At 34.9% G+C, this 27,060-nt stretch overlaps 1 protein-coding gene across 2 annotated transcripts; it reads right to left on the minus strand.

Annotated features, from left to right (window-relative positions):
* Window positions 1–2,429: 2,429 nt before the first annotated feature.
* LOC103434875 (protein LIGHT-DEPENDENT SHORT HYPOCOTYLS 10-like) lies at window positions 2,430–5,915 on the minus strand. 2 transcript variants are annotated; one of them, XM_008373239.4, is made up of 2 exons: window positions 5,112–5,915; window positions 2,430–2,732 (listed from the first exon to the last, which is right to left on the minus strand). In XM_008373239.4, the coding sequence occupies exon 1, from the start codon at window positions 5,909–5,911 to the stop codon at window positions 5,150–5,152; it is 762 nt and encodes a 253-aa protein (XP_008371461.2). In that variant the 5' UTR covers window positions 5,912–5,915; the 3' UTR covers window positions 2,430–2,732; window positions 5,112–5,149. The 2 variants fall into 2 exon arrangements, with proteins under 2 accessions (XP_008371461.2, XP_008371462.1); XM_008373240.4 differs by having other exon boundaries at window positions 2,430–2,744; window positions 5,112–5,887.
* Between the last annotated feature and the right edge of the window lie 21,145 nt (window positions 5,916–27,060).

Raw genomic sequence — 27,060 nt, forward strand, 5'->3', positions numbered from 1 at the left:
TTTAAGTCAGAAAATCATTCCAGGCACGTACGTAGATCTAGCACCATCATGAAAAGGACAAGCTTAAAAGTCTATAAAATTCCAAATTCACATTGAAGTTTTGCATCCAATCAGCAAAAGATATATGTACCATTAACTATTCGTTCCCATTATTCCATGGCTCTCAAAACCTACCTCTTCTCAGCCTTTCTTTTAACATCGGCCATGCCATTTGCTCCACCCAAACATTTTCCCGCCAACTTGAAGACCAACCATGCTGAAGAGACACCAGAACTGGGTGGCTCGATTCCGACACGTTTATAAGGATGCAGAAAAGTAGGAAGGGCGATACGTGATATTCAAAGATACATGTGGAGTTCAGTGAGGATTTTACAGACTCTTGAATCAAAACTACACACTAAGCATACAAGAATTTGCATACGTACGTGTGGGAGGATAAAATCCGGCTTCGACTCATGGGCCAATACCAATCATCTGAGGAGAAAGAGGTGTGCAAGACAAAAGCCCACAAGAAGTATAAGCAAGGGAACGTGCCTAGATAATTCCCCACTACGGAGGAGAAGTGGGAGAGGGAGACGGGTCGTGGTAGTTGTTCCTAGGGCATGCAGTTACATGACGGATGACCATTAAGGAAGTGGGAAGGAGGACTGGTGGTGGGACTTGATCCTCAAGCATGCGGCCCTATAAATAGGGATAGGATCCAAATAACCAGGGACGTGAGAAATACCCAAGGGAATTCAGAAAATAGGAACGAATCAACTGACTTAAGCGTCGGAGTATCTTTTGCAGGTACCCCGCCTGGGCAAGCTACAGAGGAAGATTATTTTGGGACATCTCGAAGAAGGATTCGGCGAACGTGAGGATTGCGATCAACAAATCTGTGGAGGTATTTCTTCTTGTAGGAAATCTCACTCCAACAGTACGTAACCAATGAGGAATTTCGAAACATTTGTAATGGTTACAAAGAAAAAATCCTCCACAAAGAGATCGTGTCCAAAGGTTCAGGTTTTAGATATGAAAGTGTGACTGATCTGCCATGTACCTTCTGTGGATTGGAGAGAAAAAGGCACGGTGACACCAATCAAGGACCAAGGAAAATCAACAAAATGGGACTTAGAAGAGAAGAAGGCGCCATTGATGACCTATGTTGTTTCAGTGGTACATGAATCGTTGGGCAGAGGGAGCAAGAGCTTGTGGATTGTGACACAGCAGGTGAAAATTATGCCTGTGAAGGTCTAATTGGACAGTGATTTCCAAACAGTCTCCATAAACGGGTACGTATGTGCCTAAAACAACGAAAATGCTTTGTTGCAACTGTAGGCCATTGCGAGCCAGCCAATTTATGTAGCCATTGATGAGAGAGGATCTGCATTTTTATTCGAGTAGTGTGTTTTGTTAGAAAATAGAATTTCACGTTGGTCATATATATGACAAAGTAATATATAATTAATATATGATAGTTTCCATCCTTAATATCAACGATAACTATTGCAATAAAACTCAACACCTAACAATAGTTGGTTAAGTTGAAGCAATATTGGTAATGTTGGTGGTGGACTTGCATCAAAGTTTATCAGGTGTTACCGCAGTTGGATACAAGACTAATAGTGATGGACTAAGTATTTGTCTAATTCTTGCCCCTAGGGGCACAAAATGGGGAGAAAGTGGATGCTAGGGAATTCATGCCAAAGGAAGGATTCTGTGGCATTGCTATATTGAGGCTTCTTATCTTGATGGAAAAGGATGAGGCCACATGGGTTAGCTCCAGTGGCGAGGGTGGGTAAAGTGATGGGTAAGGGTATGCTCCTTTAACGTAACATAAAAAAAAAAAAAAAAAAAAAAAAAATGATAATGTTATCATATAGTTTGTGTTGAGCAAGTAAACTACCTTCTTTTTCATCAAATATTGGAAATCAAGACAAACCTTGAATAATAACAACTTACCACCTATATATGTATGTTATCTGCTGCTTTCGGCAATTGATCTGATCTGCACTAAATATCAATATACAGAAGAATTTGGTTTGCATATGTTTAAGGTTCTATACTGAACATGATAATTAATTGATTTGTCATGCTCTGAATGTTCTATATTCATTGGGATCGATGTGATTATTTTATAAGGCAATCGAATTATAAAATTATCACAAGCCATTTCTGAATGTTCTTAAATAATCTAGTCTGATAAATTAATTCGGCTCTATAACTGACTTATAAAATAATCACAAGACATTTCTGAATGTTCTATATATTACAGAATATTTCAACTACAAATCACAAGCCATTATTTATAATTGGACACTTGGAGGAATTCTCAGGCAGATTATAAATTGAAAAATTCGGACTAGATAATTAACCCTAGGCTAATTAACAAAGAAATCACTAATCATTAGAAATTAATGACTAATGTGATATTTGCCACCAGAAGATCAGCAAAATACTCTTGTACCTGTTTATTTTATGGGAGCTGTAACGACGTACTTGATATGAAAATGTCCGGGATAACTAGAATTTAGAAATTAAGGTGTCGAACTTAAAATACAAACCATTGAGCTAGCTTTACGTACGCAATGAACATTATTTAACATAAACTAGCTAGCTAGAACTATATTTTTCAGAGAGGGAGAATTAATACATTTTATATGATGAAGAGATGAGTCTTCTATAAATATTGCACCATTTCGATATCCATCGTCCATATATATGCATCCAATTGAGCTCTTCTAGTGATCCTGCAGAGAAAACTAATGAAACAATCGTTAAATTTCAAAACGAATTAGTTAGTAGTTAAACATGATCAATGACATCAAATTTAATTACAGAAATTTCTCATCTTAATCAAAGATAAATTGTTGTTACTACTTCTGTAACTTTTGCTTCCAACAAGTACGTATAACGTATTATACATATGCATGTACAAATTTCTTGAAACCATTGTCATTGTGAAGCTAACATGCATCCATCAAGTAAACAGACGGAGAAAGAGGTCAAATATCAGGATATATAATGAACTGAATTAAAATGTACAAGAGTACCTATGAAGAACGATTAAACTCTATGAGAATATATTATACCCATCAAATCATGTAGTCGTATGAACCGTCCCATATCTGATCATATATTAAGACTCCTAATCATAATATCCCAAAATAAACAAGGGAGGATCGTTATTGTCAGCGGATTTCATCGTATTTTTGGTGAAAAACTTTCATGTCATGGTATTATAGAGTCTTTTCTCTCAATAACTCTCTCCGATCACATGATTTAGGATAATTAACTTTTTTTGTCATGATGAGTATCCCTCTTTCTATCTCTTTTCTCGCATGACTAAGACCGTGACAGGAAATGTATTATTTGTCCTTAATTTTTTTGGTCTATTGCGTTTACTTTCTCGTTGACATAAAACTGTGTTAATATGTTCAGCAAGAAATGAAATAAGATATATATATATATATATATATATATGTGTGTGTGTGTGTGTACATATAGAGCCTCCATACCAAAATAGAGGTTGCTCTAATACTACTCTCTCAACATCGATCAATTGGATCTAAGAAAAATGTTCATTCATGGCTAGCTACTTACCTATTAGTGCACATCAATGTTTAACTTCTCAAAGGTAGAAACTTATAAATTCAACCAAGATAAGAGACCTAAACACATCTCAATGCCTTTAAATTCATAAGACTATTATCACTTGAATTTAAATATCTAGATAACAAACTAGTGTTAGACGTTGGCTGAGTTTCCTGTTTAACACAACAAGTCGTTAGTCTGGTTAGTGAACACTTTTTGCCACTTAAAGAATGTTTAATTTTAGCTACTAGCAAGCTAATTTAACCTTGCCAATCGATGTCATTTAGCTATTCATATGAACTTCAACTGGCCGTACAACCAAAGCTTGGAAAATTGGAGTTCATCATTTTTGTCGACTCCAAATTCCATTTTTCAATTCTCGTTGTCTCAAGATCAGTCAATTATTTAGGAAGATAAGAAACAAAACTGGATAATTGCTTGGAACATTCATAAGTTATAATGCATAGGCAACAAAGTGGATTAATTACTTGAGTTTATAGTGGCATAGAATCCTAGTTCTGTGGAATTAAGATAATACAAAATACGCGAAGATCTCATGTATAGACATACAAATCGATGCACAGCACACCAAGATCTTTAGTTAACAACTAAACAAATCGTATGTCAACAAATATACATACATATATATATATATATATATGTGTATAAATATATCTGTGTGTGTGTATGTATATATATATATCTATGGTTTTGGATCCACCACAAGAAATAATATATTGTTGCATGCATCCATACATACATGCATATATATATATATATAACGATTTGATTGGAGATAATCATATATACTCTTTTATATAATGAATATATACATATATGCATATATCACTGTCAGCAATATAAGAACGTTAGTTCTTACGTCCAAAGTATACGACTCATGCAAGGACGTATGTTTGTATGGTATTATCACATATATGTGGTGCACCATGGGGAGCACTAAATCGCACAGAATCATAAAAGACCCCAAAACAAATGAAAAAAGAGAGTATACACACACACACACAAGCAAGACACATATTTAATATTTAGGACAAAACAGAAACAGAGTTATGTCTGATTGATTGAGAGAAAGAGAGAGAAAGTAATTAATATATAGAGAGGGATCATAGGTGTGGTCAAGTAAAAATTACCCACCTCTACCAATTTAATTAAGTTCTTCATCGATATCACTCAGTGCACTATTATGTATAGGCTGTAGCTTGCAGTAACTAAATCTAGATCTTGCAAATTAGGGTTTTTTGGGATTAGGGTTTTATGATGAAATTGAGATCTCAGACTAAAATTTTAGTCAGAATTTTGAATCTTATAAATTTCAAATTAATTAACCTACCTCCTCCTCCTTTCAGTTTAAACTCCCTTTTCAGGAATTGATGAAAACCCTTTTAACATGAAGCTGATCATGAATTACTATAACTAGGTAAATATCTACAAGCTACAGCAGCACGGGGTAGCTACCATATGTATACATAGTACTTGATGATTGGGTAACAAATTAAAAGAAAAGGAAAAATTACCGTTTAATAATCTCCATCAGAATGCCAAAGGAACTGATTCAAGACGTGATCTGCTTCAGAGTACCCTCGTTAATTGCCTTAAGCTGACCGTTCCTCTTCTTCTTCTTCTTGTACGGAATCCCTCTTGCTTTAGCCTGACACTCCTTCACTTCACGTAAGTAAACCCGAATAGCTCCATTCCCAAAAGGGTTTGTCTCCGGGGACCCTCCATGCTCCTCGTAGGCAGCACGGAGGCGTCCGATCAGCGCGTCCAGACTACCCCATGCCTGCCTGAGAGGGCAGGTGCACGGGGCAGGCGGGTCAGGCTGCCCAAAGAAGACGCAACCGTGTAAGTGAACCTTAGTCTTTCCGAACTGATCCAAGTAGCGGAGGAAATCGAGGACGTGGTTGCAGTTGCAATGAGAGAGCGACACTGGGGGTGATTGGTTCTTCAAGTACTGTCCGAAAGTGTTCCAGTCGCGGCGTTTCTGGGACTCGTATCGGCTGAGGGGTTGAGGTGCTTGCTGTTGTTGAGAAGTGGATCGTGATGAGGAGGAGGAGGAGCCCTCGATGGGAGTGGAGTCTTTTCTTCGATGACTGTGATCATGATGAGGTGCAGACATAATATTATCGTGGTGGTGGATGTGGAGGAATTCCTGTGTATTTTTTGCAAGAAATGGAGAAATGACAAGGGGAAAAAGAAGGAAGCAAATAGAGAGAGAGAGAGAGAGGTGTGTGGAAGAAAGAATGAATAGGTTATAGTGCAATGAAAGAAAGATGAAAATTACATCTTGATGAAGTCTATAGAGAGGACTTGTCATGGGCCCTATGAAGGTGCTTTGTGTTCCTCTTTTTCTCTCCCCTTCTCCATGACTCTCTCTCTCTCTCAGGTTGATTTTGACACTATTAGCACTAACTATATTTTATTTATGCTAATGTAACCTGTAGTGACATAGGGTACTACTCATCCAAAAGAATTAAATATAGTAAGGATAATGCTTCACACACTTATTTTTACTTCTCATACACCTCTTTTAATTTCGGTTGTCGGATCGAATAAATTAAAGAAGATCAATGACAAAAATTTAACAAGAATCTGTTGAAGGTAAAAATGGATGTGTGAATAGTATCATCCTATAGTAATGCTAACGCAAACACAAAATATTTAATTGTTATATGAATTCACATTGTAATCACTAATCACATAGCATATTTATGGACTCCGGTTAATTACATATAATAATCATTCATGCTAGTACTGTAGATATAATTTGCTCTTTTTTCATTTTGTATAATCTAGCACAGTAATGATAAAAAAAATCAGGCAAGTAGAACTACACATAAGAACTAAATCATTTAAATGCTACAACAATCTACCCTTCCCTCACTTTGGGCAATAGAATGTCCCTCCAATCCATTAGGCACCCATACTTACCAAAAGATGAAAATTAGTTACCGTCATATCACATATAGTTAATACTAATTAGAATTGAGTAATATTCGACACAAACACTAGATAACATGATTTAGACACGATATGACATAATATGACTAGATTTACCATCTTTAATGAGCAGTAAATGCACTAAGCAAACACAAGTAAAAGTTTATAGAATTATTAAAGAGCTAGAGATAGAGATAGTTTAGCATTGTGAAAATTATTACCAACGTGGTCCATGATTTATATGTTCACCCCCACTAATAAAGTTATCCTATTGTGACCAATAATGTACGTACGTATCCTTATTTTATTTTGGACACTGTTTTTTTTACCTTGAAATTTGTGTCCTTTTGACATCGTTGTTTGGCAACGTTGAGAGATTTTTTAATGTGACCGTTATACAACGTGTTACTATACAAATTGTGATATATGTGTGTTAAAAGATTAATAACTTAAAAATGTAAAATTTTTCATCACTTACATAAAAACACGTGGTGTACCACTCATATTCCTGTCACAATAAAAAATTTCTCGGCAATTTAGTTTCAGCTGTCTCTAGCTTTGCTTCTTTTTTCAAGATTTTACTCGAATGGGCATAATAAAATGGCCAATGGAAATCAGAGACATGCTCAAATCCTGCGTTGCAAAATTAAGCATTGCATATCGGGTGCTTGAGTAATGACAAATTGTCCTGACGATCATGCATACACGCTCGGAAAGTAAATTAAGATAACTTTTTTTTTTTTACCGGTTCTGTTTGAAAAATGGTTGTCTTAATCCTCTCTCAAGACTGAAGGTAAATACCAGAGAACACTACGACTTTCTGCTTTCGCTGCAGTTAAGAACATGCATGGCTCCAAAGTTTTACTCACTAACTTCTAACTAAACCCGTGTAGTACTTGATCCCAACCTAATACTAAATACGGGTACTTTTCATATTACAAATCATGAGTCTTATGCCCATAATTTTGAAATTAACCTAGCAAGAATAGGGTGGATAAAGAGCGCGATTAAACTGTTTAGCTCATAAGTAATGCGTCTAATTAGGGTGTTTTTCGAAAGGATCGGATTGGTAACAACGTTCTCAATTTTTGTTCTAAAGTTTTGGATTCAGATTGGATTGGATCACAATTTTCATATTCAGAAGTTTTAGCATATTTGGGTTCGAGGCTCCAACCTGGTGAGTCTGCTTGATTGTGGCCAATGGGAGGCTGAAATGCATCTGAGAATCTTTCCAGCCTCCGAAAGGGGTGGATAACCGTGGCTTGCCACCAGTTGTCCTTTTTTTTTTTAAAAAAGAAAAAAGAAAAAAGAAAAATTCATATATTTTATAAGTTTTTTAATATTCTCTAACTTTTTTTCTTTTTTAGTATTTGGTATATTGTTATGTGTAAATTCAATTAATTTTGTGGTTACTAGTATACTTATCCTTTTAAATATATAAATCTATGTTTAATATAAAAATAATGAAAAAAATATATCCAAAACTAACAATAAAATACAAAAATTAAAATATATAATTGGAGTAAATAACTATAAAAATCCGGAATATATCGGAAGTTTTTTTTATCAAAATAAGTACGGAACACTTCAGAAAAAATAAGATTGGAAATTTGGAATTCTTGAAATCTATAAATGCATTCCAGTTTTTTGAAAAAAATTCGAATTCGGAATTTTTAGGTTTGGATTTGAAAATTGTACTATGAGAGTCGGAAACACTATTTCTACTTGCACTCCTATGTCTAATTACCTAAAAGTGAATTATGTTGTTTTCTATATTAGAGTTGAGATAAGTGTTTGTGGATATGGAGAAGATGATTAAATAAATCACAGTAAATGGATTACGTATATGAAGAATATACAAAGGAAGTGTGGACTTGGTATACTTAAATCTAGGGTTTGAAACTCTAGATTTTGGAGACATCTTTGAGAGATGGGTAAGGTAATGGATATGAGTAAATTAGAGGTCGATTATTCAAAACCCTCCTTTATATTAAAAAAATTTAGAAAAAAATGTATACCTTAAATCTAAGTTAATTCTTTTGGGAAAATTATGAGAAAGAGAAAGGGAGAATTCTTTTACAATGATTATATGCATATTAAGAGTAAAGAATACGAGACACTAAAAAGAGGGGATGAAGCAAAGACAACTTTGAGAGATGGGTCCAACCCTAAGTTTATGTTCCAAATAAATAATGCTGCTTGGAGTATGGACACCGGCTTTCTAGATACAACTTGTTTGGCATTCTAGGTTTTATACACAGAAGCTGCTATTGACATTTTAAAAACGTTATTTTACATTCCTTATTATAGATCATAGGCCCTAGCTAGGGGACGAGCCACTTAAGTTAGGGTTGGAGTGAGAGCTAGAGTTAAGCTGTTTCATATAATTTCTCTTCTATTTTTAGATGGGCTGATTGGTTTGGTGAAGGGAGTGAGTTAGGATCAGAGTGAGCTAGGGTTTAAGTTGTTTATTAGACGACTCAAGAATACATATGATCATCAGCTACCTCGATCTATGTCTGCCTCTACTCATCTCATTTTAGCTTGAGTATTAATCTAAGCTCGTGTAAAAAGTATCTAATTGAATATTAATTTAATCGATCAGCTACCCTCGATCTATGGTTACCTTTGATCGATTGGCTGATGAATAATGTAGGCTGATAGGAAAACTGTTAGTAGCAGTTAGTACTATTAGTAGCTGTTAAAATGGTTAACAGAAAGGTTGTTAGGTAGTTGGTTCTATTAAAAACATATTGCTTAGAGTGTAAGCCATGTGTGGCTATATAAGCAAATGTAATAGCATCAAACAAATAATGGAAATACAATACAGAAAATACAATTGAGAATTCTCTTCCTTCTCTCTTCTTTCTCTCTCTAAGAATTGTTTTCTCTACAACATTGGTTCATTTTCTGCAACTCTTCATTTCTGTTATCATGGTATCAATCGCCAGACGATTCTTGGTGCTGTTCTTCCACTGGCATTATTGAGGATTTATGGTGCTTTTCTGTGATTTGGGTAACGATTTCGACTATCATCAAGCTTGTTCTTTTCCTGGTTTCTGAAATGCACATCACCTGTTTGTTTCAATGCGTCAGTGAACATTGTTTCGCATGGTGTTTTACTTGAAAATTCAAGGCCGATAGCCATAAATTGAGTCTTTGCAGTAGAGAATTGTTAAGGTTGATAGCCAAAGATTGTGTTGTTGATAAGGCTAATAGCCATTTCTAGGGAATTTCAACAAGGCCGATAGCCATTTCTTGATTCTTGCACTTCTGTAAGGCCGACAGCCGAAGTGTATTGTTGGATACTGCATATGATCTGTGTTCTTTCATTACAAGTTTCTTGATATATCATCATGTCTGAGTCCGTGAAGATTGAGGGGTTGTTGGGAATGCTTACAGTTAGGCTTCAAGATGATAATTTTGTGAAATGAAGCTTTCAATTTCAGTATGTTTTGAGAGGTTATGATATGTTTGATTTCTTCACTGAAGATTCGCCATGTCCACCAAAGTATGTAATCAATACAGACACTGGAGTTACTACAGAAATTACTACGGCATATAAAGATTGGGTGAAGAAGGATTTTGCATTGCTAAGTCTGCTCATTGCCACCCTTTCCGATGATGCCATGGAACATGTCATTGGGTGCAAAACTTCACAAGAAGCTTGGAACTGTCTACAAGAAAGGTTTGCATCTGAATCAATGGTTCATGTGAACCAACTGAAGATGGAATTTCATGCTACACAAAAATGAGGAGACTCTGTGGACAAATTCATGCTTAGACTTAAGGGGATTCGAGATTAATTAATTTCTGCTAGTGAAAAGATATCAGATAATGATTATATCATTGTTGTTTTATCTGGACTGCTTGCTGATTTTAAAGTAATCAAGACAGTGATTCTTGCAAGGGATTCCATAATGTCACTTAAAGATTTTTGAGCATAATTGTTAGGTGCAGAAGCTAGTATTGAGGCTCGGATGCAGGTTCTTTCCAACTCCATGTCTGCAATGTATGTACAAGGCGATGGGGCAAGTTCTAGCAGATTTCTAGGAGGAAACCAGAATTATGAGCAGGGAGAAAGTTCAAATTCACAATGGGATGACACTAGCTCAAACTTTCAAGGAGGGTCAGGATTTGTGAGTAATGGGAATAGATTCCAACAAATGGGCAATTTCTTAGGGAATAATAGAAAATTTAATGGGAGTAATGGAGGCAATGGAGGCAATTTCTCTGGAAGCAATACCTCAAAGTCTTTCTCTAGAAATTTCTCAAATAGATTTGGGAATAACTCAATGTCTAGTACTGGGAACAGTGGAAATAATTCATATTCTGGGAATGGAAAAAGTTTTCAATTCTTTGGAAACAATTCGGGCAAAGAAAGATCTTGGAATAGCAATATCAACTATAAGAATGCTATCTCACTTGAGTGTCAAATATGTTCAAGGAGAGGACACATTGCACCAAATTGTTATTATCGAGCTGATAACAATGGACAACCTTCAAATTTTGTTGTGTGCCAAATCTATGGAAAGAAATGTCACATTGCCCTTGAATGCTATCACATGAACAATTTCTCATACCAAGGTAATCCACCACCACCTTCCCTCACTGCTTTGTCTGCACAAACCAATAAGAGGCAACCAAATACAAATGATGTCAATGACAATGGATTCGATGCTGCTGAAACTTGGATTCTGGACATCGGTGCAACACACCACATGACGGCCAATGCTACCAACATTAATCAAGCTGCACCATTCAATGGAAATGAAAAGATTATCATCGGCAATGGGGAAGGTTTGATAGTCAAAAATATTGGTTCCTCAGCCATTACTACTTCCTCCGATAAATCTCTTATATTGAAAAATGTTTTACATGTTCCAATGATAAATGTCAATCTATTATATGTCAAGAAACTGGGTAAGGATAATGGTTGTTGGTTCATATGTGATGATGTGATGTTTTTTATACAGGACAAGGCCACAAGGGTGATTTTATATCAAGGAATAAGTGATGGTGGGAATTTGTTCAGAATTCCAGTTAATGCATTTTCATATTCATTTGCTGCAAGATTGAGTAGATGTGCTGCTTTCATTGGCAAGAAAGTCACTGTTTCAGTTTGGCATCAACATTTTGGACACCCTTCAGAGGAAGTTTTACAAGTTATGTTAAAATCTGCAAATATATCTCCTAGTATAAATACAACTCCTACTGTATGTTCTTCTTGTAATCAAGGGAAAATGAATAGGCAACCATTTCCTAGTAGAGAACGCAGAGCTAGTTATCTGTTTGAGAAAATACACAGTGATAAATGGGGTCCAACTCCAAGTCAATCTGTACAAGGTTATAGATATTACATAAACTTTGTAGATGAATATTCAAGGTTCATGTGGATATTTCCCATGACAAATAAATCAGAAGCTTTCTCAATTTTTGTCAAATTTCAAGTTTTTGTGTTCAATCAATTCAATGTTACTATAGAATGCTTGCAAACTGATGGTGGAGGGGAATACATAAGCAAAGCATTTGTGGATTTCTTGGCAAGTAAAGGTATCACTCATATGGTTTCTTGTCCTCACACTCTTCAGCAAAATGGACTTGCTGAGAAGAAACATAGGCATTTAGTAGAAACTGCAATCACACTAATGTCTCAAGCTAATCTTTCTTCAAAATTATGGTACCATGCATGTGCATATGTTGTGTTGTTAATCAATAGAATGCCATGTAAAGTGCTACAGATGAAATGTCCATATCAATTGGTGTTTGGTCATAATCCTGAAATTCAACATTTCAAAATTTTTGGAACTGCAATGTATCATTTCTTGAGACCATTCAATAGTAACAAGTTACAACCGAGATCAAGTCAATGCGTATTTTTGGGATTCTCTATTGGTTATAAAGGAATGGTTTACTTTGATCCACACATTGGCAGATTAATAGTGTCACGGCATGTTATACATGATAAAGATGTCTTTCCATTTAAGTCTGTAGTAAAACCACGACAAAGTGATAAATGTACTTCAGTTCAAGATAAGTCAGTTCCTGTGATGATTCAAATGCCAATTCCACAAGTACAACAGTCACAATATGTTCACAGTCAGCAATTTGGTGTAATGTCTATATCAAAAGATGCATTGCAACCTAGTCATAGCAGCATTGGTACTACAGAACTATCTGAGACATCGGCTATGTTAGATATTCATCCCCATCACCATTACTCTACAACAACAAAAGATATATCACCCTTGTTGCCTATCCATCATGAGTCACAACTTGAGGTAATTCTTCCTATATCTTCAAATTCCACAGATATAAATGCCAATTCTTCAATGTCAAGAGTAAATACTCAACATCTTATGATAACAAGATTAAAGAGTGGAACTATTATGAAGAAAAATTATGCGGCTTATTTAGCAACATTTCCAGAATTGCAGTCCTTACAAGTTACTGAAGATGAGCCATTTTCTAGAGGTTTCTCTTTTATTACTGAAGTGAATACTTGCACAGAACCTTCTTTATTCAGAAAAGCATATAGTATACCTCAGTGGCAACAAGCCATGCAAGAAGAGTATGATTCTCTTCGAGCTCAGGGAACATGGAGTCTTGTTCCATCACCTCCAAATAGATCAATTGTGGGCAGTAAATGGGTATACAAAGTAGGGATGAGCACGGTTTGGTTTGGTGCGGTTTTGAGTGAAATCAAAACCGAAACCAAATTTTTTTGCGGTTTGGTTCGGTGCAGTTTTGAAGCCAAAATCAAAATGAAACCAAACCGTTTGGTTCGGTTCGGTGCGGTTTCAAATGGTTTCGGTTTGGTTTTTAAGAAAAAAATGTACAATTTGCAATTTAACATATTAATAAGCATTTCCCCGTAGCAATAGGAAAAAGACATTTGTTATATAAACAATTAGCATGTTGATGTTAAAATATGTTTGTACAACAAAAGGGTGTCCCGTATAAGGTATAACATAAAACAAGTTGAATAACTTTGAATTCATTAAACATGAGCGAAACTTTCATACTAGAATATGTGATACCATGCTTCAAATGAGTGGACTTCATTAGATCATTGTTCGACTCTTGATAACAAGATTAGTCCACCCTTGTACATATGTGTGTGTGTGTGTGTGTGTGTGTGTGTGATGGTATAAAATAACAAAGGTCCTTCAAGTTAATGAACGAAAGAAAGTGATGAATGATGATATTCTAGTGTGGTTGTGTTCATACTAAGTGCATGGATTCTAACAAACAACCAATTAAAACATGAAATTTAATATGGACATTTAATTAAATGTTTATTAATATTTGCGGTGCGGTTCGGTTTCGGTGCGGTTTTCAAAAGCCAAAACTGAAACCAAACCGTTTTCTATGTTGCGGTTCGGTTTCAAAACCAAAACCGTTCCAAAACCACAAAACCAAACCATTTGGTGCGGTTCGATTTGGTTCGTGTTTCGATTTCGATTTTCGGTTCTAAGTGCCCACCATTAATACAAAGTGAAAATGAATCCAAATGGCAATATGTCTCGATATAAAGCTAGGCTAGTTGTTTAGGAGTTTTCTCAGGAGCATGGAGTAGATTATTCTAAAACTTTCAGCCATGTGGTGAGACATACAACTGTCAGAATTATCTTAACATTGGCTACAATGAATCATTGGGATTTAAAACAACTGGACATTAAGAATGCATTTTTGCATAGAGAATTGCATGAAGAGGTTTATATGAAACAACCTCAGGGATTTGTTGATCCACAACATCCAACACATGTGTGCAAACTTTTGAAACCCTTATATGATCTCAAGCAAGCACTAAGGGCTTGGAATTCAAAATTCACATGCTATCTTCTTGCTATGGGATTCACTGCCTCATCATCTGATACAAGTCTGTTTACAAAGAAAGATCACTTAGATATTGTCATTTTTTTACTTTATGTGGATGACATTATTTTGACTGGATCTAATCATGCAGTAATTCAATCAGTAATGAATGAACTTTCTGAGGTATTTGACTTGAAAGATCTCGGGAAGCTAACATATTTCCTAGGGCTGCAAATTCAATAAAAGACCAATGGGGACATATTTGTAAATCAGGCCAAGTATATCACAAATCTCATTCACATAGCAGGAATGGATTCATGTAAGCCAGCTCCAACTCCTTGCAAACCACATAATTCGATGTTAGTGACAGAAGGAACATCACTTGCAGATCTTAGTGTTTACATAAGCTTGGTTGGATCATTGCAATATCTAACCTTTACTAGGCCAGATATTGCTTTTGCAGTGAATTATGTTTGTCAATACATGACAATGCCTACTGATATACATCTTGGAGTTGTCAAACGAATTATAAGGTATCTTCAGGGTACAATACAAGCTGGAGTTGTTTACTCAGCTATTGCTGAACCATGTCTCAGTGCATTCTCTGATTCTGATTGGGCTGCTGACTTAAAATACAAAGAGGTCAGTGACTGGTTATGTTGTATTCCTTGGAAACAATCCTATTTCTTGGCAGTCTAAGAAGCAAAGCTCAGTTTCCAGAAGCTCAACTGAAGCTGAGTACAAAGCTTTTGCTCACACTGCCACTGATATTGCTTGGGTCAAAAATGTTTTGAAATACTTGGATGTTTTTCTACCCAATCCACCTGTGATCTTCTGTGACAATATGTCAGCTATTGCACTAAGTGCAAATCCAGTGTTCCATTCCAGAATTAAACATCTTGACACAGATTATCATTTCATTCGAGAAAGATTACAACAAGGAGATTTGGAGGTTGCATATGTTCCAGCTTATGTGCTTACTAAGGGTCTTCATATTCCTACCTTTGTTAAGCATTGATTCAATCTCAAACTTAGAAGCCGAGTTGAGATTGAAGGGGGATGATGAATAATGTAGGCTGATAGGAAAACTGTTAGTAGCAGTTAGTACTGTTAGTAGCTGTTAAAACGGTTAACAGAAAGGTTGTTAGGTAGTTGGTTCTGTTAAAAACAAATTGCTTAGAGTGTAAGCCATGGGTGGCTATATAAGCAAATGTAATAGCATCAAACAAATAATGGAAATACAATACAGAAAATACAATTGAGAATTCTCTTCCTTCTCTCTTCTTTCTCTCTCTAAGAATTGTTCTTCTTTCTTGTTTTCTCTACAACATTGGTTCATTTTCTGCAACTCTTCATTTATGTTATCATCGGCTACCTATGACATAACAACATATTTACCACATCAATTGTATCATGAGCATGTAAAGCTCAAGGTAAAAACTATTCAATTACCATGGTCCAGTTTAACTCGTGGTAAATAGCATTAAACAATCAAACTTTGATCCGTTATTAAAAGTGACTAAGTTACAACAGGCATATAAACCCGTGATGGAATATCAAAACCATCAATCGAGGATGGACTCCAGACCTAAAAAAAATTTGTGACACTTATCAATCGATTGACGTAAAAAATTATTTTCTGGTGACTACGAAGAACAAATTTGGGAGCCTGTGGATATATTCTATTCGATCAAACAACATTTGGGAGCCTGTGTGACTTATTGATCAAAACCTTTACGCTGCTTTCAACTTTTTTCTGCCAAAGATGATGATGTACTAAAGGCAAACAAAACTTTATCGGCAACCAAAATTTTACGTGTACATGCAAATACTGTTTATCCTTTGGATTTATATCTTTAGGGATTTTGGTGTACCCTTTGCTGGTCTCCTTGACACTTGACAGGTTACATACTCGATCTTCCTATATTTTTCTAACAAAAATATCCGGTGACTACTTCAGCAATGCGCTTTACAGAGATCCACTGAGACAATCATTCTATATAATATATATCCTATGATACTAATTAAGAAGTTGCTAATTGGTGCAGTTGGTAAAGTTTTTCTTTTAAATTTGAGGGAGAAACTGGACAATCTATCATTTTTTTTTTAAGTTAATTATTCATGGACGCTCATAAGATCCTTTCATTTCTTTTTTTAGTTTATTATTCATGGACGTTCATAAGATCCTTTCATTTAGTAGCACCTTAAGGGATGGCATAATCTTAATAAAGTTAAGGACAAGTTTTAAATGAGAAAAGACTTACGATGAATACTTAGGCACCCAAAGATGAGGAAAGGTTGTGTCCAACATAACTTTATTTACAGATGATCTGCTGTAAAAACATCAAATTTGATTCTTTCATGCAAATCTTCATTTTTTCTTTAATGAATAATTGTTCGCACTTTTGTCTTGTCTGGCCAAAGTAATTTCTCTGAAAATGAAGATTTTATTGCATCTCTCTCTTGTAGATTGAACCAAACAAAACAAGTTTTGTCATATATAGTCTGACCAGTGACCAAACATATAAAGGTTGAATAGTCAAGTTTGTAGGCTTTTAGCAACAGAGAAATGCTATGGGGACTTTCTCTCAAAGCGAGATTTTTATAGATTTTTTGTCATTTTATAGTTTAACGTTAATTTTCATCATAGTTTAATGTCAATTCATATGCCAATATAATAAAATATTGTGCCACAAACATTAAGTGGTAGAAAGTCCATAGGGTATTTCACTTTTGAAAAAATCACTTTAGTAACATTATATATGGAAAGTGAAGGGTGTTAAGGTACCTTACCAATAGATTGGCAATAAGTAGTCACAAGATCTCTTAAATCTCTCATGTGTAACTCTCAACATCCTAACATGCACCTTCATTGGTGATAAGCATGGTAGATACCTGAATAATATATATCAAGTGACGTGGTACCGAGTGATGGTTTCACACACGTGAGTGAAGCTACTGTATTAATACAAAGAACGTTGTTAATAAAGGTTTTTATTCACAAACCAACTAACAATCAATGTAGCGAGGTATCCAACTTTTTATAAGATTATTGAAATTATTTTCAGTCGGACGATCCACATCCTCACATGGATTATCAATTCAAAAGTAACACATGAAAAATAAAAACACATAATTCTTATAATCTGATGCAGAGGCTCATTTTATAAATATGTATATATGTGTGTGCTCCCCACTTCCAAACAAGCTATAACTATATTTTAAAGGTTTTTTTAGCTAAAATGGTTTTTGAGATTAACTTAATTCTTTATTTTGGTCTCCGACATTGAAAATCGATAGACATGGTCTCTAAGTTTGTTTACCGTAAATCATTTTGATCATTCCATGAAAAATTTGTCAATATCGTCATTAAATGGAGGTGGTTGGTATGACAAAAGTACCCTTAAAAGGTAGTTATGTGGTCGTTCACGTGACAATTTAATAAGAATATTGACAGATTTTTCATGGGTTTACCAAAATAATTTATAATGGACTAACTTAGGGACCACTTCTATCAATTTCCATTCCGAATGACCAAAATGAAGTGTCATGCCAAATCCAAATACCATTTTGACTTAAAAACCATTACAGATATTATTTAAGTTCTTCTGAAATAATTGAATGAAAGACATTACACACAAACTATCTAGCTATGATATCTGAGATATGAGAAGATCTTTGTGTGGGACAGCGTAGTCTAACTTTGTGGTATATTATTCCGTCACCCAACGTGGACAATGGGACCAAGTGTTTGCTTATCAATGAATTATATCACCACTACTGTAAATTTCAATATAGTCACCACAAAATAATTAAATTTCGTTTAGCAACCATTTTATTTTTAAGATTCGGTCTTTTAACTAAATATGAGATAAAATTACAGAGAGAAAATAATAAGAGGAAAGATAATGGAGTAAAAAGCTATTGTAATGAAATGTTATACATAATGAAAATTATAAACTATTAAAAAACATTGTTGGTGAACAGTATTTTTGACGGAATTGCCCTTCAATTACTGGCCATGCCCAACTTCTTTTTTGTGTTACATAGTGGATTTACAATTTCACCCTTGGTGTACGCGTGTTGGTGATGGTGGACGCGTGATGGTGAAGGTAGACGCGTGTTCTCTCTCTCAGATCTATCAAGCTCTATCTCAATTAAAAACTAAAAGCAACTTGAAATGATTTTACTTTAAGTTTTTGTTTCATGCATCTTCCGGATTTGTCTATCCTCCATTCTCTTCTTTTAGTTTTTTCTCTCTCATTTCTTCAAAATGTTTTTACTTTAGCTAGCTAAAAAATGAAAACTAAAAACTAAAAATGAGATCGGTAAAAAACGAACCCTAAGTTAACTTATGCTTGGTACAGTACTTCTCCCTCTAATATGAAGGATTGGTTACACTAATTAAGGCCACGCTATTAACCATTATAGTAAGTCCCTCTCGACTAAGAGTGTGAATTTTACATCGAATAACTAAAGCCTGCTTGCCTAATAGTTTAAACAATTTTGCACCTCTCCACCCACTATTATTTAGTTTTGAGTTGAATGCTCGCCTTTTAACACACTTTCGACTTTCGAGTCTTGATCAACTTGATACAAAGTAAATTTGACGAGCTTAATACAAAGTTTGGATGAAGAACTTCAAAGTACCAAGGAACTTTCAATTGTTAAAAATGCAGTAAATACTCAAGCATTACAAAGTTACTACTAAACACTACTAATGCACTAAACAAATAACTTTTAAATAATAGATTCTCTAAAAATATATAATGTGTTTTGTTTTCAAACTTCTCTATCTAATTTGTGTTGTGCATTGTTAGCAAATTAGTCCAAATTCCGTGAAACATTAAAGTCCCTTATCTGAAGATTCTGAACACACCACAAGCGTATGTTTGGTTGAGGAACTTCCAAATTCCAACGGATTTAGACAAAGTGATGAAGAAATGGATCGCAATTAGTTAGATAGGAAAGAATAAAAATGCATCTACATGAGCATTCAAATGTATATAAAAGGGATGTGTACATGACACTTTTTAGATAGTCATTTGCAAATCTCACTCACATGTCCTGTAATGATAAGCATATTAGTATTGGGAGGGAATGTCAAAATGAGAACAACCCTTTACCTTACCTTACATCTGGTAGAATCAAACCTTGCTATGTTTCTTCTCTATTTTTTCAGAATTAGTGGTATAATCAAACTTGTGTGATGCATAGTGAATTGCAGCGCAGGAGGGTCACTTTAAATGGAAAGAAGGAAAGTGGGTTATGCTCGTATTGCATTTGCACTGAATCTCGGTTGCTTTTTAAGACAAACAAAATCAACTTAGGGGTAGGTAGATGCTTGCTTGCTTATATTACCAGTTTTTTTTTTTTTCAAATGCTTATATTACTAGTTAAAAGTCATTGTAATGCTCACAATCTAATTTATTACTGTTAAATAAGTTTAAATTTCGAAATTTATATAATAAGTATACACAAATTTCAAAATTTAAACTCATTTAAAAGTAATAAATAGTATGATGAGCAAAAATGTACCTGTAAAAAAGAGTGACTTTTGGTTGTGACCAAACAAATTATTACCGTTTTTTTGCTTTTAATTTCCTCAAAGCATGGACACGTGATTGGCCCCATTTCCTTGTCCAATTTCTCTATGATTGTACTTCCTGGTCAAAACCCTAAAAATTTAAGTTTGACTTTAACCTGTCAATTTATTTACCCGATTGCTTGCCACCCGATCCAAAAGATTTTAGGCCGACCCTAAGATTGAGAGCAGGCTCGGTATTAGAGGCCCATTAATAACCTTGTTTTCTTAGTCACACTTGTTGGTCACTCAATCCCAAGGAGGCACAGGACACATGAGGAGGCTCTCTGCAAGGATCTCACATAGGGCTGGGCTCGAAAAATAAAAAAATTGAAAAAAATCGACACACTTTGTTAATTTTTATCTTTTGATCTTTTTCAATTCATTCGATCCGACAACCGAAAATTGAGAGGGATGTTTAGGAGATGAAAAGGAGTGTAGAGATAGCACCGTCCCAAAAATTCCCGAACCAACCGAAAATCAAAATGAAACTAAATAACCCAAACTGAATCGAAAATTATTGGTTCAGTTTTTGGTTTTGGTGGTTCATAAACCAAATTGAACTGAATGAGATTTAACAATTTTCAAGCCCAATTCCAAGTCAAACATTTGGGTAACTCAACCAAAGATAAGGTAAACCCAACTTCAGGTCCAAATATGTTGAAAACATTATTCCCTATATTTTTTTCTTCATTCTCTCCAATTTCCACGTTAACAAAATAAAGAAAAAAAAAACTGAAGAAAAAAAAAGGAAACGAACTAACCAAAAAAATCAAACCGAATAATTCGGTTTCTCTTAGTAAATTTTAAAAACTAAACCGAATGGTAATTTTGATTTGGTTTTCGGTTTTGGCTAAAAACTGAATTGAATGGAACCAAACTCAGCTCTAATCTCACATTGGGTCCATTTTGGTGGCTCAAATTTAGATTTTTTTATGTCTTAAGTAGATAAGTAATGTGACACAACGATCGTAGGCAAGAATTTTCCATTAGAAATGACTCTATTGGAGTCGGTTTTAGAGCTTAAATTGAGGCCTAAATCAATCATGGCGGTAATGATTTTGTCAAACCGGAAACTTATCACATTAACACGGTTTGGCTCGGTTTTAGTTAAGTTTCGCAGTAAAAGAGGCAATATGGCTTTGTGTCCCCGATAAATATGGAGCCACCAAACTTCCTAAATTGATCGTAAAACAAAGGAAGGAGAGTAATTGCCGGCCCAATTATGAAACGGATAGCCACACATAGTACTGTGTGTGCCCACACATATCTCGTTCAAAGTTAATTCTATTTGCATCCTATAAATTTGTCGCACCCAATAAATTTCAAAATATAGTCATTCCCACCTCTTCTTTGAATGCCCCTTTACCGAAGGTCTAGGGAAGCATGTGTTGATGAGGTGTGGGGCTCCTTGGCTTCATCCTCCATGGCCTTCTTTTGTAGACCGTGTGGCAGTCCATTGGCGGGGGAAATCCCTTATCGTGGTGATTAGAAAGCTCTCTCTTGTAGTAACTATCTATTGCATATGGTGTGACTGAAATAACCGCATGTTCAATAATTGTAGAAAAACTCTTGCTGCTCTTCTTCAGTCGATCACTAATATGATCCGGTGTTGGTTGTGTACTTTGCATGTTAAGCCCTTAGCCCTCCGCCATTAACATGATGGTTCTCCATAACTAGAATGTTGCTGCTCCTTAAGCTTTCTTGTCGTCTTCTCATGCGTGGGTTAGGCTTTGTTTTGGGTTTCTTTTGCCTTTTGTTTGTGGGTGCTTTGAGTGTTTCTCTCTACCTGCTTTTTGTTGCATGTTTTCTTTGGGCTTTACCTTGTTAATATTACTCTTTATTTAAAAGAATATATATATTCTAGCTTTTCTCAACATATAAGAGAAAAATGTCGATTAGTATTGCGGTGTAGTGATATTCATCTTTACTTGTAAGTGAGAGGCATACAAATTTATTTTCTCTAAACCCAAGATTTGAACTTTGGGGGTCCCAATGTTAAGGTCCAAGTTTTTTTTTAGAAACATAGCGAAGTGCGCAAACAAATTTTAGTTTATTCACGGAAGGATTTCAACAAATACTGAGTAGGCTTGTTGTCATCAGTCTAACCGTGTTGCGCATATGTCAACAAATATCGACATTTGGCGAATCAATTTGATGAGTGCTATCGAGAGCATTTATCGAGCGTTGTCAATGCAACCTGCTGAGTGCTTCCCGTATATGCTTAGCATACATTCAGAGGGTCCTTGGAGGACCTTCACATGCTTGTTTCTCGACCTCCGAACGATCCTGGTCCCAAAAGTTCGAATTTCGTATTTGACAAATTTGATAATAATTTATTCCATATCTTTTCATATACATGTATCGATTGTTAAAAAAATTAAACAATTTTGAAACTTTGAGTTTAGAACTTTAGAGTAAAAAACTTGTTTATTGACGATGACCATGATTCATGCATGTGAGCAGGGCATCTTTAGACTGGTCATAAACGTGTGTACATACACGTGTGACGGATATAGGACCCAGAACCCTTAATTGCAAATATTTATACCACCAACTCTGCAATCTGCAGTCCATACAAAGCTGAATGCTGACAAGATTAACTTATTGAAACAAAGATGGGATCGGCACCAGGCTGTCCCAGTACAAAGTACAAACCCTTGCTACCTACCTCAATATATTACAAACACTACTGGATCCGTTCTTGAATTGTACCTTGAGTTGCATTTTTTTAAACGATTAGGAAAGATCAATACTATAATTCGAAGTTAAATTGAAAGACGGGAGTAACTATTAGAAGAGTTCACGAGCTAAAAATTAGAAGGATATTGTTATCGACATGTCAACAAGAACAATTTGCACTCGTTGAAAGACAAAATTTGCTTGCTAGCTCAAAACCCCTCTGTGTTTCGAATACACTGAAAAATCTCTTTGATTCATGGTGGGGTTGGCAAGTTCTAGGTCCATATGAAGTATGGACCATCAAATTTAAAATTTCACTCCCTTTGGTCTGCAGCAGACCTCATACAGTCCTGCTTGTAGTCCCATATGGTCATTGTATACAAACAAAACAGTCCACTTCCTTCCTCTGTTTTTCCTTTTTGTAAAAGGAATCACCTGCAAATCACCATAAATTGTTTTTGGGCATCCCGAGGAAATTGTGTAAATTGTGTTTCAATTAAAAATTCGTGATCATTGATTTTTTAACCCATCAAAACATACATCTATGATTCTTTTCCATAACTCTGTTAGAATTAATGTCAAAATGAGTCATCTATCACGCATGTGAGGCTGAATTGAGAGGCAAATATAGAAAACCAAATAAGAAATTTGTAGCAGTGGTCTCTCAACTTTAACCCAATTAGAGAAATGGTCCCTCAACTTTAACCTAATTTGAGCAATGATCCTACAACTTTAACACAATTGTAACAATGATTTTTCTAACATGACTCATTTTGACAGAGTTGACGAAAATAATCATAGGTGCATGTATTGATGTGTTAACAGAACATAGTCACGAATTTTTAGTCAATAAATCATTGCTCCAATTAAATTAAAATTAAATAATCATTATTACAATTTTCTCTTTAATATAATTGAATTATCAACCTTATTTTATCATTTGTAATAAGAAAATAATTCTCTCTTAGCAACGGCTCTAATCATGCAGTATATCCGGCTTTACTTTCTCTTTTTTTATTCCTAATTAATTATTATGCAAATACTTGCCTAAAGTACTACATCATAGCAAGCATGTTTTGGAATCAATGATCTACTCGGTCTGCCACGCTGCTCATCCTACAAGCATTGCACTGAAACGGCGACCGATGTTGATGGTGGTATATTCATGGCGGTGCCGTGGAAGCCCCACCACGAAGCCACTACTATCTTTGATGACAGTGCCGTAGTAGTAATATGTATTTATTTCACTTCAATTATAATATAACTCTCGTGATCTCATTTATATTTTGGGTTAGGTATGACCTGCATTGTACTATGACTCGGTATCATAACTTCATACTAAAATACTCATAAAAATATATATATATATATAATGGTTTTTGAAATATAAAATCTGCAATTTGTTACATTATTTTTTGTGGGGTGGAGTGGAAGCTAACTAAGATTCTGGGTTGCTGTTTGGAGGTCAATCCCACATCAAATTTTAGGTGATGAGATAATATAGATTACACCAAATTCTCCTTTGCTTGCCGCATCCCTCTCTTTATAATTCTTCGGTTAAATAAGCCTACAAAAGTCTTCAATTTGTTACATTATTTTGGGGGTGGAGTGGAAGCTAACTAAGATTCTTGGGTTGCTGACTGAAGGTCAATACCACACCAAATTTGAGAGGAGGCGAGTCAACCCCACTGACAGACAGAAGATGGGGACCTAAATGTTTGTTCATATATTATTTGGATGAGAATCTTAGGTCATCTCATCACTTGTTAAAGGGAACATGAAAAAAAAGAAAATATAATCTTTGATCAGCAATTATTAAAGACACAATTGATTTCTAGGGTACCAAGGACAAAGAGTTAGGTCGATTATCAGCATAAAAACAAGGAGAAACAACCAATCTAGTTGTGTAGCGTATTTGGAGAGAGGATTCTCGTCGGATTCTCTTTGTGAGGATTCTAGAAATCCTCTAATCACATTCATTCATCGTACATTGTACGGTCAGTTTTTGTCAGGTACTGTTTATATTCAATTTTAAATAAAACAATTTACAATGATTTCTGACCGCACGATGTACAATGAATGGATGTGATTGGAGGATTGAACGTACTCACTTTGATTCAGTTAGTGTGTTTTTCTCTTTGTATAGAAGTTTTGAATCCTACTAATTGTAATAGATTGGATTAGAATATCACTGAATGAAAAATTATACCCTATGTTTTTTAGCCACTGTAAAGTTGCAAAGAGAGTGTCCGGTGACAGATTGGCAGTTGTCACATGCAGAACTGCCTTAGGGTGATTCGGCGACTGTTGTTGCTAACAAACTCGAAAATTAGTGAGAAGGTTCTAGAGTACATCAATGCAAGACATACTGATATGAATTTTTATCACTTATAAAAGTAGGGATAAAAATACTTAAAAATACTTGCAAGAAAATAAGGTAGTTGTAGCATAAACGGCTTAAGCAAGGTCGTTTCCACATGGAATATTAAAACAATTTATGCAAAACCAAAGTCTTGGTTAATTATTTAAAAACAAAGATTGGAAAAAAGTTGATTTGAATTTAAAAATAATGAGAACGAATTTACTTAAAATGATTAAATAAATTGACAAAGAAAAACTAAAGAAAATAGTTTTGAAAATAAAGTTAAAAGCCTTGGGTTCCGCCGTCCTCTTAACAATCCTATGTGGTTTTATGAATTACTTATAAATTACATATGCAACTTTAAAGGTTAGGTTTTCCTTATGCATATTCTCCTCGTGATATTCAAGCAAGAACGTATATCTAACATGCAATCTATTTGTGATATTCAGATCAAATATGAACATGCAAGACTCATTAAATTTTATGAAAACCTTTTGAAAAACCATGTAACCCCTAAGAGCGTGATATTCACCTTAGGTGAAATTACAATTATTAACCACAAAAAGCAATACTCAAACATCCGGTGATATTCCGACCGAATTGCATCCGATTACTTATCTAAATATCCTAATGGTAGCTAAGCATTAAGACATAGAGACAGTTCAAGCACAGTGATTAATAATTCAAAGTAAACATGCATGATATCATAAGCAATTGAATAAAGACTACATATTTATGCTAAGGCTCAAGGCTTCGCCCTAGCAAACAGAAATTAGTTATGAACAACCATAAACAAAACATTATTAAAAACAAGGATAGAAAACATCTTGAAAATAAACTTCAAAGGCTCTCTAAATTAGTGTGTGCGTTCTCTCCTATGTTGCCTAGAGAACCCTAATGGCTAAAAAGCCTTATTTATACCATTACAAAATAAAACCCTACCTAGAAAATGTCTTAGAATAAAATTAGAAAACAAATTAAATTAATAAAACAGAAAATAAAAGGTTTTCTATTTGAACTAAAATTCGGAGTTCTCAGAAATTTAGTCTTTTGACCACCAAATAAACTCCGATTTGGTCCCAAAATATTTCTTTTGAAAGCTGAAGATGTCTCCTACAAATCCTTAGAAGGAATCTTCCTCAAAATGTACCATCTTGACATTCAAAATACCCAAAACGTACAGAAATGTCAATTTGGGAAAGCTGCGCTCTGGGTCTTTATTTCATCGCCATGGTCAAACGGCTTGATAGAAAAATTTGCAATTTTGATACAATCATCTTGAAAGACTCACGAACATTTCCAATTGGAATCACTCCAAAATTCATCCGTTTGAATATTTATGCACAAGAGGAAGTCGAATGTCTTGCATTGAAAATACATAACAAAGTATCAAAATTCACCAAAATAAACTAATAAATTATAACTAAGAATAGGGTAAAAAATATAATATAAAATCGACTCATCACATACATTATTGAATTTAACCACCAAATTTGCAATAATCTTTTTTAACGAGTGAATTTGAATCCCTTGAAACACAATGTTTCTTTTCTAAAAAAAAGATTAGTTGATGACTTCATCACGACATTCCATTTTTTTGGAGGTCGAAAAGAATAACAGAGGCATTTCAGCCTCATTCTTCTAATCACCATCACGTGATTTACCAGTATCAGAAATCGAACTAAAAAAATAATGTGTGAAATACAAACCTAGAATTTGACAACTCTGTGGTTCATATTAATGACTCAATAGGGTGAATATGGCAAAAGTGCAGCGGTCCATTTCATCATTAATTTTGTGGACAGTACAACTTATAATTCATTTTTTTAGATAATTAGCATTTAATCCTAATTTGCCGCCCATTCAATCCACATTTGGAAATATCACGTTCATATCCCTAGCCACCCTCCCATCACACATTTTTTTTGTAGCCAGAATTGAAAAAGATGCAAAACCAGAAAAACCCAATCGAAATTCCACTTTTACCCTTATTGTTTTGAAACGCATCCTGGTTCTCAAAGGTCAAGCCAGCGCGTAATTATATCAAGATATAAGGGCAGTTCAGGTAGTTCGACCCTCT

This window comes from Malus domestica, chromosome 05, assembly GCF_042453785.1.
Source record: "Malus domestica chromosome 05, GDT2T_hap1".
Taxonomy (NCBI): domain Eukaryota; kingdom Viridiplantae; phylum Streptophyta; class Magnoliopsida; order Rosales; family Rosaceae; genus Malus; species Malus domestica.